General features: G+C 44.0%; 1 protein-coding gene across 3 annotated transcripts in view; it reads right to left on the reverse strand.

The window, feature by feature from the left end:
- Positions 1 to 19,017, reverse strand: part of LOC307128950 (tripartite motif-containing protein 16-like) — a 30,889-nt gene extending 11,872 nt beyond the window's left edge. For all 3 annotated transcript variants that reach the window (XR_013816834.1, XM_079821040.1, XM_079821039.1), the window contains exons 1-3: positions 18,146 to 19,017; positions 16,321 to 16,416; positions 16,001 to 16,234 (exon numbers count right to left, since the gene is read on the reverse strand). Coding sequence is in view for 2 of the 3 variants with exons in the window: in XM_079821040.1 (XP_079677166.1) it covers positions 16,001 to 16,234; positions 16,321 to 16,416; positions 18,146 to 18,718 (903 nt within the window). In the remaining variant the exon portion in view is untranslated. The remainder of the gene's footprint in view (positions 1 to 16,000; positions 16,235 to 16,320; positions 16,417 to 18,145) is intronic.
- Between the last annotated feature and the right edge of the window lie 2,979 nt (positions 19,018 to 21,996).

The following is a 21,996-nucleotide window of genomic DNA, read 5'->3' on the forward strand; positions in this document are numbered from 1 at the left end:
ATGTGCAGTATTAATGAGTTTAACATTTTGCAACTCCAGAAGTAGAGAGGATTTATTGTATGAAATACTACAATCATTATTTAGAATTCGACAAATGCACTTGTATGTTAGTTTTGTGTGGGTCCCTGCACATGTGGGGGTTGATGGGAATGAAAAGGCAGATAAAGTAGCAAAATGTGCATTAAAGAATGGGGATAAAAACATAAATGTAAATATTAGTAAGTCAGAAGCTAAAGTGCTGATTAAAGGACAAATAAAAAACATGTGGCAAAATCAATGGAACAAAGAAAGTAAAGGAAGATATCTGTTCAAAAATAATCCTTTAGTTGGGAGTACAGGGTATGGAGGACGAAATAGAAAAGAGGAGAGGGTTATTACAAGAATAAGGAATGGGCATACTGGGCTAAACAGTTCTCTCTACGTGATTGGAAAACATATTGATGGGAAGTGTGAATATTGTGGTGAGCAAGAAACAGTAGATCATGTTTTATTACATTGTCTGAAGTATGAATCAGAGAGAGAAGTTTTAAAGCATGCATTAAGAGAAAATGGAGAGGAAAATATCAGTAATATTCTTAAAACATCAGCAGGTGATAATGGTTGGAAACTTCTTCTAGAGTATTTAGGATCAACAAGATTAATGAATAGAATTTGAGTTATAATTTTATTTATATTTATATAGGTTTGTTTATTTATTATTTTATTTATCAGTTTTTGTTTGTTTGTTTTTAATCTAATTTAAAATGATTCTCTTTGTCCTTATAATTTGGGTGTTTATATAGATCTTTAGTCCATACTCCAGATCAGTGGGTGGCGGTAATGCACCTGAAAGTTGTTTGCCAACCGCCAATAAAAATTAAGGAAGAAGAAGAAGAAGAATCTGCCTGCTTGGACGCTTCTGCTGCACGCTGCTTTGCAATCAGGATAAGAATTTACGGTTTTCCTATGCTTTATCATCTATGCATTTTGTGTAGTCTGCTTTATCAAATCATCAAACTAGGGATGTGGAAATGAAGCCTCATGAAGCAGTGAGGCTTTAAGGCCAATTTATACTTCTGCGTCGAGTGCACGCAGAGGGTACGGCGTACCCTACGCATAGACGCGTTGGATACACCGTACCCTGACGCGCACCTCTCCAAAAATGTAACAACGCGTCAATTCTACGCGGACCGCAAGCGCTGTGATTGGTCTGCCAGAACCCTTCCCTCAGGTCAATAAATAAATAAAAAATCTGCGATAGGAGTGTGTGTGTGTGTCCAGAAATTGGATGATAGTTCCTTACGTCTGCTATAACACACTATTTTGCAGTCCAGCGATTCTTTATGGTAGTAAATAAATACATAGATCCGCTGAATATAGTTTATTTATTTTCTCATTAAAACCAAAGATGTTAATCAGTAATTGTATATCAAGAACAGGGACACATTAGGGTATATTTCGTGAATGAAGTCTCCGCAACAACAATCGCTTGCTGAGCCACCGCTGCTGAAAACAGCGGCCACGAGCTCCGCATGATTTCACAAACACATTCCAGCGCCAGATCGCCTTATTTAACTTTACTAATCAACTAGAGATGCTTAATTTGTATTAGATACAACAACTCAAGCTGCAAGAAAAGCCGCTCTCTCACTGCTGCTGATATTCCGACATGAATGTACAGATTCTACACATCAAGCTGCTTCTTCTTCGGCTGTTGTCTTGATTACACCAACATGCCTGAGGACACTGCCTCCTAGTGTCTGCATGTGGAATTGCACATTGACGCAGACAACAGCGCAGAAGTATAAATGCTCACGACGGCGTCGGCTACGCGCGTAGCCTACGGCGTACACTCGACGCAGAAGTATAAATGGGCCTTTACCCTGACTGTTTCGGGAAAAGATTCAAAGCTTCGAGAGTGTCAAGAACAGCGCCATCTGGTGCTTATTTAAAATAAAGCAGGCAGAAGTCTGTGGAAGAAGCTCTGTCAGATGAAGCAACCACAGCACACTCCATCGTTTCAATGCTATGTGTACAAATAAAAGCTTTATATGTTTGTGTTTAATGTGTCCAGTAAATAAATTAATTTACCCATTAAAGTGTGTCAATAAAATGTAATATGAGCTTATATGATTCAATAAGATGTAACGTAGGCCTACTCTCTCTCTCCACACACACACACACAAAATAAGGACATTGTGTGATAGGATCATCTGTAATTAAATGTGCTTATGACACATGGCAGTGATGCTTGTGTAACAGTAGGAATGACAGTAAGGCAAATATTTTACCAAAATACAAAGACACAACTCCAACAAACAAAAAATAATAAATAGTGACAAATAAATGTTTATCTAAATGTAATATATTATTTAACTTTCAAAGTACAGCACTCTCCTCACAAAACCATCAACCAGACTGAGGCAACAAGGACTTGTTAAGTAAGATCTGGGGGTTCGAAGCTTCTGACACGCAAAGTGAAACGCGCACGTGATTGGACACAAAGTGAGGCTTCATTTGTCATCGATCACGTGACTCTAGGAAACCAATACACACCCCGATACGGAGCTTCACTACAAAATGTGTCGCATGCGCGATACGCGCATCGACGCTTCAGTGTCATACGTAACATCACTACATCAAACCATACACAAGACTTTTTAAAGTGCAATTTTAAAGTGCCTTTCACTTTGTACTCATGTATCAAACGGAGCTACAGCAATTATACGTTCGTTTTGAGTGAGATAAGTAGGCTATGTGTTGGCTAATGATTCAATCACGCAATGTGAGCATTATTTTGGCAAATATGTATTCCATATTTACACTTACGTAGGATGAACGTGAGCTGCAGCTGCATTTTCAGCAGAATTATACCAGGACATGTACTATTTCATAACTATGGGAGCAGTAACAATTATGACCATGTGTTGGATACTTTCGTCAGCTTATTACTAGACTAACTGCTGTCTCGTAAGAATGATTTATTTATTTTTCCCAGCTTACCCGAGTATGGCGGTTCAAGTCTAACGTTACAAGCTATTTCCTCAACGAAAGCAACCCCACTTGCTGAGCCTGTTATTTTATCATTTGGCAAATGTTTCACTGGCTTTTGTGGCTCGGGCTCTGGGATATGTGTTCCATTGCAGCGTGTTTAGCAGCGATGGGCGGCAGCCGATCGTCATGAACGTGATCCTGAGAGGCGGCCGTCAGAGAGGTATTTATTAGTTAAAATCACTCACTGCTCAACTGCATGTTTTGCTTTAAAACAAGATTTGTCTGGAGCTAATTAAAGGAGGAATTCAGCAAGCAAAACAGAATCATATCACATGGAATTGTGCAGTGCGAAATATAGCGAGAGCAATTCGCCCCCACACGGTTCACCTCACATTCATTCAGGTTGTAAACGTGAACTCGCGTTTTCGTCGCATGGTTCACAAACTGTCTAATTTGGAGTTTGCATCACTGCATTATTTTCATGGACTCTCTGAAGGTATACTAATGTTATGTGACTGACTCAAGAACAATTTCAGAGAAATCTGCACTCCACAAATTAAGTATATCAAGCCTATGTCTCAGCTGGCAATTTCACACTCATTCATCTGTCTTCACGAAGCTAAGTTTATTTTTAACTCTGTTAAAACTATCAGGTCATTGGCAAGGTCATTGGCAAGGTCATTGGCAACGTAATTGACAATGGTATCTGCATTGCTTAAGCTTAGTCGTTTTCAGTAAATGCTAGGCTTATGGATATTGTTCTTGTCTCTATAGTTGGTATTTGTAAATTGTAACTCATTTTAAGCTAAAGTTGCTATGGGAAATATTGTCTTAAGCTATAGTTGAGATTGGGAACGCATTTGTCTTAAAGCTATAATTAATATCGGAAGTGTTTGTTCCTAAAGCTATAGCTAATATTGGAAGCACTCGTCTTAATGCTATACTATATTGGAAATGCTTGTTATTAAAGCTATAATTAATATTGGAAGTGCTTGTCTTAAAGCTATAGCTAATATCGGAAGCGCTTGTCTTAAAGCTATAATATTGAAAGTGCTCATTCTTAAAGCTAAAGTTGCTATTAGAAATATTGTCTTAAGCTATAGTTGAAATCGGGAACGCACTCGTTCTTAAAGCTATAATATTTGAAGTGCTCATTCTTAAAGCTATAGTTAATATTGGAAATGCTTGTTCTTAAAGCTATAATTAATGTTGGATATGCTGTTATTAAAGCTATAATTAATATCAGAAGTGCTTGTTCTCAAAGCTATAATTAAAGGTAGGGTAGGTAGGATTTGGGTAACTTTTTTTCCAAATTTGTTTAAACTTTCTTTATATATCAATACATAATTAAAATATAAGTACTCTGAAAAAGAAAGTATGAAAATTGAGTGTCTGTAGACCTCTCACGACTGTTTTAAAGACAGCTCATTATTTCCATTCACTCCACCTTCTCCCTTCTGGGCTCTTTCCAAAGCCACGCCCCCAAAACACATGAACGTGCTACGCCGACCGCGATCAGCTCAGCTGAAAGACGCATTATTTACCTGAGACAAGCGGAGAAGGAGCGGAGTGCATGTAGTGACATCATGTCAGAATCACATGTAATAAAAAAATCTAACTTTATCATTATGAATATAAACAAATAAGATGTCTTTTAGTACTCACTCTCAAGCTAGAATAACGATACTGGTAAAGTTCAAAATACACACACAACACAGTGTCTACGACACACACAGATACAAGATAAAAACATATGTAGAGAATATAAAAACAAACCAAGGGCCGAAATAAACGTGCAGGTAAAGTTCCCGGTGAACATGGTAGAAGAGTTTAGACAGAGGGTAGTAGCTAAAGCTAACTTAGTTCTAAAAAAAGTTCCTGGATGCGGTGTACTAGCTTTTACACATGCATTTTGTTATCTAAAGTTACATTTTGCGAAATTCAACACGACAGCGATCAACTTGAGCTAAGCATATTGAGTATTTATTATCTCAACTAATGGCTCGCTAGGTGTATAACATTGTAACTTTATGCTAAGTAATGTTATGTTAGCTATATTAGGCAGCTACGTGTGCTAGTGAGACATGCTTCATGAAAACATAAACCAAAAAAATTTATAATCAAAATGAAAGATTACCTGTCCAGCAGAAATATTATTATATCAGGGAAAACAGCTAGTGTGTGAGTTCTGTTTACATTTTCCTCATTTGATCTGTAGTTCAGCTGTTCTTTAGAACGCTGTCTGTTTGCTGTAGTTGGCTGTTTGTTGTAGTCTGGTTTGTTATTGTTTGACCTCGTGCGAACTAACGCGTTTCACTGGCCGTGGCCATAAGCCAGCGTGCTATATAGAGCGTTCATTGTTTACTTTGAGTCAGAGAGAAGCATCGAACATCAGGGAAAACAGCTAGTGTGTGAGTTCTGTTTACATTTTCCTCATTTGATCTGTAGTTCAGCTGTTCTTTAGAACGCTGTCTGTTTGCTGTAGTTGGCTGTTTGTTGTAGTCTGGTTTGTTATTGTTTGATCTCGTGCAAACTAACGCGTTTGACTGGGAGTAACCAGCTGTATTCAATAACGACATTTAATGCGAGTATAAATTGAGTAGTACGCAGCGGCAGCGGAAGCGGCAGCCCTCGTGTGAAGCCCTCCTCGTGTGAAGACCGAAGAGTGTAAAGACCATTCGACTCTACTCTGCGCGACTCCACTCGAGCAAGGACACCGACAAGGCACTTGAGTATAGCTATATATATATACTTTGTCCACTTTTGTGTTTTTGCTTGTTTTCATCTGCTAATTTCTCTGACCCGTATTCACAATGTGCTTCCAAATCTCTACTATTATCACACACACCCGTAAATCACGCTCTGTACATTCTAGACGCCGTAATCCTACTAATCTGCGTAGTGTACCCATTTCCTCTGCTACATTAATGTCCATTCCAATTGGTCTCTGGAATTGCCAGTCTGCTGTAAACAAAGCAGACTTTATTTCATCTATTTCCACTCATTCACATCTCAGTCTCATGGCTCTAACTGAAACCTGGATCAAACCAGCAGACACTGCCACTCCTGCGGCCCTCTCAAATAATTTCGCTTTTTCACACACCTCTCGCCAGATTGGGAGGGGCGGAGGTACTGGTCTGCTCATCTCAAAGGATTTGAAATTTGAGCCCATCCCTTCTCTATCTGGCAACTGCTCATTTGAATCGCACTCAATCACTGTCACTCACCCTGCTAAAATCCATGTTGTAGTTATTTATCGTCCTCCAGGTCAACTGGGTAACTTCCTGGAGGAATTGGATATGTTACTCTCTCACTTCCCTGAGGATGGCACTCCTCTGGTACTGCTCGGTGACTTCAACATTCACCTTGATAAACCCCAGGCTGCAGACTTCACCACTCTTCTGACCTCATTTGATCTTAAGCGAGTATCTACTACAGCTACTCATAAATCAGGTAACCATCTTGATCTTATCTACACACGCTACTGCTCCACAGACGTCACTTTAGTTACTCCTTTACACACCTCAGATCACTTTCTCATCACTCTTAACCTCCTACTAACTCCTAACACAACACACACTCCTCCGCTGATTACCTTTCGGCGTAATCTACGCTCACTCTCTCCCTCCCGTCTATCCACTATGGTTTCCTCCTCACTCCCTCCACCTGCTCAGTTCTCAGCACTGGACACTAACAGTGCTACTGACACTCTTTGCTCCACTCTAACATCTTGCTTAGACAACTTCTGTCCCGTTTCATCCAGGCCAGCCCGCACCACTCCCTCTGCCCCCTGGCTGTCTGATGTTCTCCGCGAACATCGCTCTGGGCTCCGGGCGGCAGAGAGGAAGTGGCGCAAAACTAAAAACACTACTGACCTGACCCTGTATCAGTCTCTTCTCGCTTCTTTCTCTAGTAACGTCTCCACTACTAAAACTACATACTATCACAACAAAATACACAACTGCTCTGACTCTCGTGCACTCTTCAGAACGTTCTCTTCGCTCCTCTGTCCCCCCCCCCCCCTCCTTCATCAACTCTTACAGCTGATGACTTTGCATCATTTTTCACACAAAAAACCTCCTCCATCAGCAGCCAATTCTCCGCACCACAAACCGACACGCACATCTCAACAACCATAACACATACACTCCCCTCTTTTTCTCTGCTCTCTGAAGCTGAAGTCTCCAAACTCATCCTTTCCAACCACCCCACTACCTGTCCGCTTGACCCTATCCCCACTCACCTCCTTCAGCCCATTTCTTCTTCTGTTACTCCTGCACTCACTCACATTGTCAACACCTCTCTTCACACCGGGACCTTCCCCACAGCATTTAAGCAGGCTCGGTGTGGCGGGGTGGGCGTGGTCCCGCGAGGTCTGTAGCGGGAGAGAGAGGGCGGAGCCGAACGGTCGGTAAGTAGGTCAAGTGCAAATGACGAACACCTGTCTCTGATTGCAGTAATTGGCGTGGAGAGACCGCATATAAGCGGCTGCTGGGAGAGAGATGAGAGAGAGAGTTCGACTGGGACTTGCCATCTGAGCTGCCAAAGCAGAGGAGAGTGACTGTGCTGAACCAGAGAGATCAACTAAAAGATAGAAGAGTGAACCATTGACGATTGATGCGCCCTCGTGCGTTGTTTATGTTTGTTTATGAGAAAGACTGCTTAATAAAGTTGCAAGTCCCAGTCACGCCGACCCCGCCTTCTTCCTTCCTGTTCAAGAATACTCCGAACCGCTTTACACTGGTGCCAAAACCCGGGAAGGAAGAAGAGAGCCGCCGCCATGCAGACCCCGCCAAAGACGCCGCTTGCGGACCTGGTATCATCGCTCGCTGGTCTTCACCAACAGACCCACGACGATCTGCTGGCCGTGAGGGCCGAACAGGACAAGCGTTTTGAGGCCCTCATTCGTGCCCAGCATGAAGACCGCTAGCTGTTCCGGAGCTGGATGGCCCGGGGATTCCGGCCACCCCCCCGTCTACAACCGACTCGGCCGCCACCATCCACCTCTCGAAGATGGGCTCCGAGGATGATCCGGAGGCATTCATCGACCTCTTCGAGAGGTCCGCCGAGTCCCGGGGGTGGCCCCGGTCGGACTGGCCAATGCGGCTCCTGCCGCTGTTGTCAGGAGAAGCGCAGGTAGCCGCACACCAACTGCCAGTCCAGAATCTCCTGGACTACGAAGACCTGAAGCGTGCCATCCTGCAGCGGGTCGGCCGGAGCCCAGAGCAACAGCGGCAGCGCTTTCGGAGCCTGACCCTCGGCGAATCCGGCCGACCCTTCACCTTCGCGCACCAGCTCCGGGACTCGTGCCGCAAGTGGCTGATGGCCGGCGGAGGCGACGTCGAGGGAATCATCGACCGTGTGGTGCTGGAGCAGTTCATCGCGCGGCTTCCCCAGAAGACCGCGCAGTGGGTCCAGTGCCACCGCCCGACGTCGCTGTCCCAGGCCATCCAGTTGGCGGAGGACCACATGGTGGCGTGCCACGGGGTCGGCGAGCCCCTTCCTTCGGCTTCTCTCTCTCTCTCTCTCTCTTCTCCTCCCCCCCCTCTTCTCTCCAAGCCTGTCCCTCTTCCCAGGTCGCGCAGCGGGTTCCTGTCCAGGCCAGCACCGAGGTGGAGGACAGGGCTGCCCGCGGAGATTCCGGCAGCCCCACGACCAGCAGCTAGAGGAGGGGGAGCGACCAGCGACCCGTTCCCCACCACATCCGCGTCGGCGCTCTCTCCGCGCCAATTTGGGGAACCGCTGCCAGCCACTAGAGTGGCGGGGAAGTCTGGGCCGGCTTGTTGGCGTTGTGGGGATCCCGGACATTTTATCGATCGGTGTCCGGTGATGGAGGTGGGGACATTGATCCGGGTCCCCGACGCGCCGCAAGCTGCCCCCGATCAAGCTGGCCTGTACCAGATACCCGTGAGTATCAAGGGGGGTACTTATCAAGCTCTGGTGGATTCAGGGTGTAACCAGACCTCCATCCATCAAAGCTTGATTCAACCTAAGGCGTTGGTTAACGGCCGCATGGTTAAGGTACGGTGTGTGCACGGGGAAGTGGTGAACTATCCGTTGTTGCCCGTGGATATTCAATTTCGGGGTAAAACGCATAGTGTTGAGGTTGCAGTTAACCCGCACCTCCGGCATCCACTAATTTTGGGTACCAATTGGCCAGCATTTAATAAACTATTGGGGCACTTGTGTGTGGATTCCTCTTGGGGAAAGTGTAAAAAAAGGAAAGAGACGGTTGCTCAGTTGGGAGAGGTGGATTCGGGACCTCTGGGTGCTCTTCCAGGGGAACAGAGCGGTCTCGAGCTACCCACCCTCACAGACCGCGATGATTTTCCCCTGGAGCAGTCCCAGGATGAGACGCTTAAACATGCGTTTAGTCAGGTCCGTTCCATCGACGGCCATCTCCTCCATCCTGACCAGCCGCTCTCTTATCCTTATTTTTCTGTTTTAAAAGATAGGTTGTATCGAGTGACCCAAGACGCTCAGACAAAACAAGATACAACCCAGTTGTTAGTGCCTAAAAGCCGTCGGGAAATGCTTTTCCAGGCGGCTCACGCGAATCCCATGGCCGGGCATTTAGGAACAGCGGCGACACTTAACCGTCTAATGGCCCGATTTTTCTGGCCGGGCATTCACGAGAATGTACGCAGGTGGTGTGCGTCTTGTCGTGAATGTCAGTTGGTGAATCCACCGGCCACCCCAAAAGCACCATTGTGCCCGCTCCCGTTGATGCAGGTCCCCTTCGAACGAATTGGCATGGACCTCATCGGGCCATTAGAACGGTCAGCATGTGGGCATCGCTTTGCATTGGTTCTGGTGGACTATGCAACACGATACCCGGAGGCAGTTCCGCTCCGCACTATTTCGGCGAAAAGTGTGGCGAGCGCACTGTTTTCCTTAATCTCCCGGGTGGGAATCCCGAAAGAGATTCTCACCGATCAGGGCACGGCGTTCATGTCACGAACGATTCGCGAACTGTATGAATTATTGGGCATTAAATCGGTTCGCACCAGCGTCTATCACCCACAAACAGATGGTCTGGTGGAACGATTTAATCGCACGTTGAAATCCATGATTCGTAAGTTCGTTCAGGAGGACGCTAAAAATTGGGATAGGTGGCTAGAGCCTCTGTTGTTCGCTGTTCGCGAGGTCCCGCAAGCCTCCACGGGGTTTTCCCCCTTCGAGCTTCTCTATGGACGCCAGCCTCGGGGGGTGCTGGATGTCCTTAGGGAGGCTTGGGAGGACAGACCTTCAGCGAGCAAAAATGAAATTCAGTATGTCCTGGACCTGAGAACAAAACTCCACACTTTGGGGCGGCTGTCAATGGAGAATTTGTTGCAGGCTCAGGACAGACAACGACAGCTCTACAACAGAGGCACTAGACTGCGTCAATTTTCACCGGGAGATAAAGTCCTTGTATTAATCCCTACGTCGAGTTCTAAATTACTCGCGAAGTGGCAAGGGCCCTTTGAGGTCACACGGCGAGTTGGCGAGCTCAACTATGAGGTCGTGCGGTCAGATAGGGACGGGGCACGTCAAATCTACCACCTCAACCTCCTCAAAAAATGGTCTGAGGCGGAGTCAGTGATGCTTGCGACGGTAGTGAGTGGAGAGGAGGATCTCGGGCCGGTGGCGGTCCAAAAGCCTCAATCTATCGCTCTGGCCTCGGGAGGAGACCACCTCTCACCTTCGCAGCTCACTGACGTAAGTCGTTTACAAGCAGAATTTGCTGACGTGTTCTCGCCCCTACCCGGCCGGACCGACCTCATTCAGCACCACGTTGAGACGGAGCCGGGCGTGGTTGTTCGCAGCCGGCCTTATCGCTTACCTGAACACAAGAAAAAAGTCGTTCAGGCAGAATTAGAAGCTATGCTAGACATTGGGGTAATAGAAGAGTCCAACAGTGACTGGGCGAGCCCGATTGTTTTAGTCCCTAAACCTGACGGCTCGGTCCGGTTCTGCGTGGACTACCGTAAGGTAAACGCGGTGTCAAAATTCGATGCTTATCCAATGCCAAGGGTTGACGAATTGCTTGATCGGCTAGGTACTGCTCGTTTTTATTCGACGCTAGACTTAACAAAGGGATATTGGCAGATCCCCTTGTCTCCTCTATCCAAAGAAAAAACAGCTTTCACCACGCCGTTTGGATTACACCAATTTATCACCCTTCCTTTCGGCTTGTTCGGGGCTCCTGCGACCTTCCAGCGTCTGATGGACAGAATTCTCTGGCCGCATGCTGCATATGCCGCTGCCTATCTAGATGATATCATCATCTATAGTGCGCACTGGCAGCGTCATATGCAGCACTTGCGAGCTGTCCTGAAGACGTTGAGAAGGGCGGGGCTCACAGCCAACCCAAAGAAGTGTGCGATTGGGCGGGTGGAAGTAAGATATCTGGGCTTCCACTTGGGTCATGGGCAGGTGCGTCCCCAAATTGATAAGACCGCAGCTGTTGCAACCTGTCCGAGACCCAAGACCAAAAAGGAGGTTAGACAGTTCCTGGGGCTGGCGGGGTATTACAGGAGGTTTGTGCCTAATTATTCGGAGCTCGCCAGCCCGCTGACTGATCTAACTAAAAAGGAGGTGCCAGATACAGTTCAGTGGACGGAGCGGTGCCAGCAGGCTTTTACCCAGATAAAGGCTGCTCTATGTGGTGGACCGCTCCTACAAGCTCCTAACTTTTCTCTCCCTTTTTCCCTACAGACTGACGCCTCGGACAGGGGGTTGGGCGCAGTCCTGTCCCAGGAGGTGGAGGGTGAAGAGCGGCCGGTGCTGTACATCAGTCGCAAGCTCTCTAAGAGAGAGACGATGTACAGCACCATAGAGAAGGAGTGTTTGGCCATCAGGTGGGCCGTTCTCACCCTTCGCTATTACCTCCTCGGGCGGGAGTTCACCCTCTGTTCGGATCACGCCCCCTTGCAGTGGCTCCACCGCATGAAAGATACCAACGCGTGGATCACCCGTTGGTATCTGGCGTTACAACCCTTTAAGTTCAAGGTGGTCCACAGGCCGGGTGCTCAGATGGCTGTGGCTGACTTCCTCTCCAGGAGGGGGGGGGCTCCCCGGCCTGAGACGGGCGGTGGGGGTATGTGGCGGGGTGGGCGTGGTCCCGCGAGGTCTGTAGCGGGAGAGAGAGGGCGGAGCCGAGCGGTCGGTAAGTAGGTCAAGTGCAAATCACGAACACCTGTCTCTGATTGCAGTAATTGGCGTGGAGAGACCGCATATAAGCGGCTGCTGGGAGAGAGATGAGAGAGAGAGTTCGACTGGGACTTGCCATCTGAGCTGCCAAAGCAGAGGAGAGTGACTGTGCTGAACCAGAGAGATCAACTAAAAGAGAGAAGAGTGAACCATTGACGATTGATGCGCCCTCGTGCGTTGTTTATGTTTGTTTATGAGAAAGACTGCTTAATAAAGTTGCAAGTCCCAGTCACGCCGACCCCGCCTTCTTCCTTCCTGTTCAAGAGTACTCCGAACCGCTTTACACTCGGGTAACCCCACTGCTTAAGAAACACTCTATGAACCCAGCACTTTTAGAAAACTACAGACCGGTATCCCTTCTGCCTTTCATTGCAAAGACACTCGAGCGAGTTGTTTTTAACCAGCTCTCTACGTTTCTTGAACAGAACAACCTCCTGGATATCAACCAATCAGGCTTCAAAAGCGGCCACTCAACTGAGACTGCCCTGCTCTCGGTTACGGAGGCACTGAGGCAGGCAAGAGCGGCTTCCAGATCCACAGTACTTATCTTACTGGATTTGTCTGCTGCTTTTGACACAGTTAACCACCAGATCCTCCTGTCAACTCTCATGAAGATGGGCATCTCAGGAACTGCTCTCCAGTGGCTCAAGTCTTACCTCTCAGGTAGGTCCTTCAGGGTGTCATGGAGAGGTGAAGTGTCTAAGTCACATCATCTAGCCACTGGAGTTCCACAGGGCTCAGTGCTTGGACCACTTCTCTTCTCCATCTACATGTCATCACTGGGATCGGTCATTCAGAAACATGGTTTTTCCTATCACTGCTATGCAGACGACACTCAACTCTACTTCTCATTTCAACCAGATGATCCCACGGTTGGTGTTCGTATTGCTGCCTGCCTAACAGACATTTCTGCCTGGATGAAGGAGCATCACCTGCAACTCAACCTTGCAAAGACTGAACTGCTTGTGGTCTCAGCCAACCCAGCACTTCATCACAATCTCTCCATTCAGCTAGGATCATCAACCATAACTCCGTCCAGGACAGCCAGGAATCTTGGAGTTGTGATCGATGATCAGCTAAAATTCACTGACCACATTACTGCAACAACCCGGCCCTGCAGATTTGCATTATACAACATTAGGAAGATTAGACCCTTCCTATCTGAGCTGACCACACAACTCTTGGTCCAAGCTCTTGTTCTCTCCAGACTGGACTACTGTAATGCTCTTCTAGCAGGCCTTCCGGCATGCACTATCAAACCCTTGCAACTGATCCAGAATGCAGCGGCGAGGGTGATCTTTAACGAGCCGAAGAGAGCGCACGTCACGCCTCTCTTCATTAGACTCCACTGGCTACCAATAGCCGCTCGCATCAAATTCAAGGCACTGGTACTCGCCTTCAAAGCAACCTCTGGCTCTGCACCAATTTACCTTAACTCGCTTGTTCAGACATACACACCCTCCAGGAGTTTGCGTTCTACCAGTGAACGACGCTTTGAAAAAGTGTTGAAGTAGCCCTTGGCAACACTGGGGTGCATGTGGGCAGATCCTGGAGCAAAAGCGGCAGTAGCCATGGTAGCGAGAGAGAGTGACAGTCACCCAAGCCAATCACTTGTTTCGGCCCGAACGAAAATAATGAGCAGTGTTTATTACAGATTAAAAAGTCTAGAGTCACTCGATTTTTATACTCTCTTTTTCAGAGTACTTAAATTTTAATTATGTATTGACATATAAAGACAGTTTAAACAAATTTGGACAAAAGTGTTTTAGATCAGACTTACCTACCCCACCTTTAATATTGGAAGTGCTCATTTGTAAAGCTATAATTCATATCGGGAGTGCTTGTCCTTAAAGCTATAATTAATATTGGAAGTGCTAGTTATTAAGGCTATAATTAATATCGGAAGTGCTCATTCTTAAAAGCTATAATTAATATTGGAAAAGCTTGTTCTTAAAGCTATAGTTAATATCAGGAGTGCTTGTTATTAAAGCTATAATTTATATTGGAAATAGTTGTTCTTAAAGCTATAGTTAATATAAGGAAATATGCGTGTTCTTAAAGCTGTAATATTGGAAGTGCTTGTTGTTATAGCTACTGTATAGTGATATTGGGAACATGCTTGTTTAAAGCTATAAGTATATTGGAAATTGCTTGTTGTTAAAGCTATAGTGTCGGAAACATGCTTGTCTTAAAGCGATATAGCTACTGGAAAACTACGTTTTCTCAAGCTATAGATGTTGAAAATGGGCTTGTCTTAAAGTGATATTGTAAGCTATAGTAGAGTTTGGAAACATGCTCGTTTTAAAACTGTAGGTGCTATTGGGAACACACTTGTTCTTAAAGTTATAACTAACTTTAGAGTAGAACTTTGGAGGTACTTTTCAGATTTGATTAAGATTACCACAACACTATTTTTCCGGTGTATCAACTTTTATCAACGCACCGATTACTCTTTCACCCTTAGACTCACCCTAAATAATATGCTTTTCCTCAAAGCTAAAGGCACTATGGGAATTTGATATTATTAAAGCGGTAGTTTAAACCTGATATATTGCTAATATGTTTTACTCGCGGTCACCTCACATCTTATGTATCAATTTATTCCTAGCACTTCAGCATAATCCTAAGCACACTAAACTGATAGGATAAGGGGATGAACGGCGTTTTATCTCTGAATCTGACTCTGCTTTGTCATCTATCTTAGCCTACCTGAGGAGCCATCCACAAGCTGTTCAACAGGATCCATTATTTGCCTTGGAGGAGGGAAAGCTTGTGTCCAGAGCCTGGTTTGCTTCCTGTCTCCGCCTGCTATGCCTACCGCAAGCTTCCCTCAGAGCGTTTTACAGCTCATTCTCTGTGCATAGAGGCTGCTACAACGGCAGCTTCCTCCACTCTTGTCTCTACATTGAAGGCCATGAGGCGATTTGTCGTCAGCCGCTTATGATCGTTATATTTGTCCCGATGCGCGAGCCATCCATTAGAAACCTATGAGTGCTGCTCCATATATAAATATAAATTACTTATATTATTAGCTGGTTACATTCATCATGCTAGCTTCACGTAGATCGATTAGATCTTACAATTAAAATCAGTTAGACGGCCTTGCCTTTTTTTTTTTTGGATCCTCCGTGGCTCTTCGATTAGAAGGAAGAGCCAGGGAGGATTGCCCGGTATGGTCTGTCGGGGGGATTTGCGCTACTCTCCAGTCTATTAAATAGGAGGATTGCCCCTAGAAGCTGCTGCTGTTCCCTGTTTTTGATTTCATGGAGCTCACCATGATAACGAAGGGGAATTAAGAACAGAGCCATATCGCCTATTTACTATTTATTTACTCGTATCATTAACGGTAGCTACATTCCTCGTGCTAGCTTCACATAGATGAAATTTTCTCATCTTCGTATCCTCTGCTGTCTCTTCAATCAGCTGGAAGAGCCAGGGAGGATTGCCTGGTATGGTCTGTTGGGGGATTTGCTCTGCCCTCCCAGTTAAATGGGAGGTTGTCCCCAGAATCTGCTGCTGTTCCCTGTCTTGGCTTTTCATGGAGCTCATGAAAGGATGGGGAATTTAGAACAGAGCCATACCGCCAAATCTAAATCTTTGCAAAATATGCAATTAAAATGTTACTAAATATTTGTCTATTTTGTTTTTTTTACCCTATTGCAATCCAAATTAGGAATCGGATTCGATAACAGTAAAACGATACCCAACCCTAGTGATCGGGCAGTGAGTCTGACTGCTGATTATATAATAACCCAACACACAGATCAACGGCTCATTCTGCTCTCATGAAATGTTTCTCTGTGAGTCTCTTGTTCTTCTAGATCTCTGTTACCTGCAGGAAATGGACGTGATCCTGTGTGTGTGAAAGCTGCTCCAGCTCAGCGTCTCTCCTCCTCAGATCATTGATCTCCTGCTCCAGTCGCTCCAGTCGTCCTTCAGCTCGACTCACTGCAGTCTTTTCCTGATCTCTGATCCGCTGTGTGGCCTCAGAGCGGCTTCTCTCAATGGAGCGGATGAGCTCAGTGAAGATCCTCTCACTGTCCTCCACTGCTGTCTGTGCAGAGCGCTGTTAGGACACACATCACAATCACACAGTGGCTTCAGTGAGTCCTGACTGACACTTCTCAAACTTCTCTTCTTCTCCAGACTCACCTTATGAGCCTCCACAGCCTCTCTCAGCTGCTGAAGATCTTTCTCTCTCTGCTGGATTCTCTGCTGGAACGACCTCTGCGTCTCCTTCAGCCGCTTCTGCAGCACAAACCAATGACAGAGACGCCACTTTATACTGCGCACACTTGAGCATCATGGGAGCTTTTGTTTGGCCTGTGTTTATAATCCATTATAAGGATATTCTTAGTGCATGATAACACATGTATAATGCCTTATAAACAACTTTATGATGTGTTGTGTCATCTCATGAATAATCAGAACAACAGTAATAATACTTACCTATGTGTGGTTATAACTATAAACCAATGCCTTATAAATGATAGGTTGTGTGTTGTCATCTCATGAGTAATTGTAACAACAGTAATAATAGTTACCTATACCCTAACTATTAAGATTATGATGATTTATAACACACAATAAATATACATGAACATAATTGTATCCACTTAAGTTATAATAGATTATATATCCCATAGTTTCATATATTTTCCTTTTCCCCAAAGTTTTCTTCAGATCTGCACAGTCTCAAACTACATCTTAAGAGTATTTTACTGCTTAAAGTGACACAAAGCCTTCTTTTAAACGTCTAAAGCACTTAATAATGTGCTCATAATATTTATAAGTGGTCTTTGTCTGTGTTTATGTTTATTGTGCATTTTCTCCATATTTCCTGTTATATTCAGTGCGGAGCTCCGAAAGTCCACTTTCTGCCCTACAAAGGCAAAAGGCAGTAACTTCATTTTTGGTCGAAAATTAGTTATTGATATTTTTGGGATATTCAAGACCTCCTTTATCGTGTGGATAAGTATCTTAAGTCAATTCCGTTGTTTTATCGAGAAAATAATGGGTTGTCTTAACTGTAACTTCCAAAAGCCCAGGAGAAACGAAGGCAGAACACCGTAACACCAGTTACTGCTCTTCGCCTCTGTTTCAGAAAGCTCAAGTTGAGTTTGGATACTCTGCTATTGTTTAGCCGTAGTTTAGAAGTTACTGTGTCGGCCTGGAGTTATGCTATTCTGCCTTTGTTTTACTGTCCATTAAAGTTTGCTGTGTTTAAATTACAGTGTAGCCCATGTCATACATCTGTCACTGAAGCACTTCTGACACACACCAAACCTGAATAAAAGTGGAGGTAAAACAAATAGTTGAGTGGTTGTTTTTACTAATAGCGTTTAGGGATGGTTGAGATAGCTTTGACACGCAGGCATCAAGGTCAAGGTAAGAAATTGTGTAACACAAAAGATGCATTTTAGACTAACAAATTAGATAGATCTCAATCTACTTCGTTTAGCTAGCTAGCAGGCTATAACATCATTAGGCTAGTCAGCTATCCAATAAATAGGCTACCAAACTGCTCCATATGAAAAGCAATTGAAAATCATCCAAAATAAATGTCATGGTCACTAGATTGTATACAGGTGTTACTATAATGATTTTGTAAATGTGATCAGCAACCAAATATTGATCATGTGGAGTTACTGCCATTTGCCTTGGTCTGACTTCTCACTTTTTGCAGACAATACAAAGGCAGAGTACAGTAACTTCAAAATAGGGCTCAAGAGTCAAGTTTGAGCTCAAGATTTTTTTTTTATGTCGATCATTTTCATTACTAAAACATCTAATTTCCCTATAATTAATTTGGCTGGACAACTAAAAATCTTTTAGTTCCACACTCTCGCAAGTTAAGGTCTTTTGCCTTTGTAGGGCAGAGCTCCTGCTGACGTCTGCAGTGTGAATGATGTTTCCTGATCATATGGTGCCAGTATAAATAGTGTCAGCATTATTTGATCAGTGTGTGATTTCATACCTGATTCTCTGTCCTCTGTGCTGCGGCTGATACAGTGTCGTGGTTTTTATGTTCGTCCATCAAACACAGCAGACATATAAACTTCTGGTCAGTGCGGCAGAAAACCTCCAGGAGTTTATCATGAGTTTGGCAGATCATCTCCTGCAGTCGTCCAGTGGCATCGGTCAGATTGTGTCTCTTTCCTTTAAAGAAACTCTCATGTTGTTGAAGGTGATTCTGACAGTAAGAGTTCAGACACACCAGACAGGACTTGACGGCTTTGTGTTTTCTTCCAGTACAGACGTCACACTGCACATCTCCAGCTCCAGCGTAACAGTCAGCAGGAAGTTTAGTCTTCTTCAGTTTCTCCACCACTTCAGCCATCATGGTGTTTTTAGCTAAAGCAGGTCTTGGACTGAAGGTCTGTCTGCACTGAGGGCAGCTGTAGACTCTCATCTGATCCTCCTGATCCCAGCAGCCTGTAATACAGCTCTTACAGTAACTGTGTCCACACGAGATGGTCACTGGATCCTTCAGGAGATCCAGACACACTGAACACATCAACTCATCCTGAGCAAATCTGGCTTCTGCCATTTTACTGAATGAACACAGAGACACAAACACACACCAGCTCGACTACACTTCAGTCTCTCTTTCCCTGAAGTCATGTGATTTCTGCTTCCTGCTTCTGTATTTCAGTGACGTGTGCAGAACCGGTTTATCTGCAAGTCTATAAAGCCTCATTCCTGCTAAGTTCAGAGTCTACAAGCTTCAATGCTGCATCGGTTGGGTCAATATATAATTGTGGGAGATTTTGAGTTTGAATAATTCTGGGAAAAAATATATTTTTTAAAAAAATATTATTATCTTCCCTGATAAATCATCCCTGAAATATTTAGTTTTTAGTCATTGCCAAGCTCAGGCATAATTGATTTCAGATATTTAGTTTTAAAAACAAGAAGTTTACTCATTATTTGGTCAACTATGTTACGGACAAAACCTATAAGTTTTAACTTTAAGTAAATGGCAGACATTTAAAAAAATCATTACTCTTGGAAGAATATGTGTCTATTTACCTACCTTTTCAATTAAATACCCAATTAATTAAGAAAATACACATTTTGTTCAATTGAAATCCCAAATTTCAAGTACTGAAGTAACCGATCAGTATATTTTGTTTCCAAACTGCTTGATTCATGATCATTTTCTTGATGAAATTATGCTGAGGTATATATTTGACAGCTACTCAGTTTCTAAATATTTACTTGGAGATTAGGGAACCATTGAAATACATATATTTTAAAAAAAAACATAATGGTAACTTAATTGACAGCCCAGTATCATAGTTGACAAAAGTAACATAGTTGACTGGACATGACAAAGTAGGATGATGTATTTAACAAAAACAATCCTAAACTATATCAATTATTATATGTTAGCTAATCTTTTATTGCATTTAATCAAGACCTGTTGAATATTTTATGACATAAAGGAGAAATACAGACGCACATCAGTTTACAAGGATCAATCACAACTTTATTAACAAGCACATATATCATAAGCAAGAGATCCTAACATAGAAAACAACAACAACAAAAGTATCAAAAACAGAACTTACACAAAAAATTCCACCAAACATTAAAAACATTTTTAAAAACTTGTTTGTGGAATGAAATACAGTCGTGCATTGTATTGAACAAAAAATAATAGTGCACTGCAATAAGTAACAATAACCAAATAGTGTTTTATTCTGTTGGTTAACAGAATAAGTGTGCTGCATTGGATCAAAATTTTCATAGTGCAAACAGTTGTATCTCAAAAATATTCATATGTCAGAACCCAAGTCAAACATTGGCATACCCTCCAACTTCCAGGCACCCATGAAACCGGCAGAGACAGAACACACTCCCCATTTTCTAACCCAAGAACATGGCCAATTATGGTTTGTTTTTCAATGACTTTGTCAAGCTCAATCAAGTCATCTGTGTGTGTGTGTGTGTGTGTGTGTGTGTGTGTGTGTGTGTGTGTGTGTGTGTGTGTGTGTGTGTGTGTGTGTGTGTGTGTGTGTGTGTGTGTGTGTTTGTTTGTGTGCATGTGTGTGCGTGTGTGTGTGTGTGTGTGTGTGTGTGTGTGTGTGTGTGTATCAGAGGTGTTTAGTCCAGGTGCCAGAAAGTAGAAATCCTGTCCAGCAGCTGTTCCAACCATCACTAAACCAGCTTCTCTACCAGGTAGATGAGCTCATTAGTGAAAACACCTGTTCTAGATATAGAGGCAGATCCAAAAAACATGGCAGGATTTTTACTTTCTGGCACCTGGACTATACACGTCTGGTGTCTATTTTGTATGTGCTTGACCGTGTGCTTGTGCCACGTGTTTGTTAGCGTGTGTGTGTGTGTGTGTGTGTGTGCGCATGTCCTTAGCCATGAAGATATGATTTGGCAATATCTTCCCACACATCTCTTTTTATTTCAACATGATGTGCTGTCATGTGCTGTGGGGCAGGAATCAACCTGAGCACATCCTCAAATGGAGACCAGAGCGCATCCTCTCGCATTGGCCAGTAGTAACGATTGTGTCCCACTCTGTGCATGCACTTAACATGAACATGTGTCTCACTCACTTCAACAATGGTTCCAGGTTAAACCACATCGTCATATATGATGACACACCACTGACCAACAATGTCATCTCTATCCCACTGTACTTCAAGGTCTGGTTGTTCTTGGTGCAATGCAGGAACAGCAGAGTTGACTTTGAAGTCGAAGGCCTGAGCTTGGTAACACTGACATTGCAGAATCTGCCTTGTTGAACACAGGCAGCTCACATCACTGTATGTCAGTTTCCCTGGTGCTTGCGTGATGACCTGGTGAATCCGCATAGTGCATGGTACAGCGGGGAGTCGTGGTGGCATCTGCTGTATAGCCTTTTCCACTGTAGCTTCTTCAATGTAGAAGATCTTGACAGCTGTATTGGTGTTTTCCAATGCATTGAAAAGATGTTTAGCAGTGGAAATGTCTTCACCTTGGCTCACCAATCTGTCAGCTGTTCTCTTCAGAAGGCCTCCTATCCCATCGGGGGCACCCTTTCCGTGGCTGGCCTCAAAAAAATTCCAAGTGCCCGCAGTGAAGCCCTGGTTGTACAATTCAGTTGTCAACATGTAAAAGTTGCCCTTCTGCCTGTATTGTGAGCAGGGACCATCACTGAAAAAGTGGATAATTGACACTGTTGGGCATGTTTCTTTGAGATGGTTAAGTACTGGGGAGAGGTGTGCCCATATGGCAGGTGGACCCTTTTCTTTGCATGGCGAAAAGACACATTGTTCACAATTACCTCAACTTAATGTAAATAATATAATTAAAACTGTTTTTGAATAAGTTTTTTAAATGTTTTTTTAGGTAATGAGATTGTGGTTGTAATTCATTTCGGACGGTTATTTAGTTGACATTTTAGGGATATCTAGTAAATTTTTATACATAAATGATTATTTCCATAATAATTAACTATGGAATTTGTAAAGACAAGATCATGAAGAACACTGAAGACTTTTAAAAGGTTATTTTAATAAGCATGTTTGCGAGATAAATCTCATGGACATGAAAACTCCCTCAATTATATATTGACTCGGTTCATTCCCTGGCTCTGTCTGGTTTGCTTCGTTGAGGACACTTAATATTCAGCATTATTATTGATGTGACTGTACTGACACTATTTTCTTTTTTAGAGCAGTTTTAAATCATTATTTTCCTGTGTAAAGCTGTGTTGAATTGTTGAATCTGTATTGTATAGAGCAGTGGTTCTCAAACTTTTTATACCAAGTATGTCATGAGTGTAGGCCAATAACTATTCTTATTAGGTACAACACATTTTAATTG

Source organism: Gobio gobio, assembly GCF_949357685.1.
Source record: "Gobio gobio genome assembly, chromosome: 7".
Lineage (NCBI taxonomy): Eukaryota > Metazoa > Chordata > Actinopteri > Cypriniformes > Gobionidae > Gobio > Gobio gobio.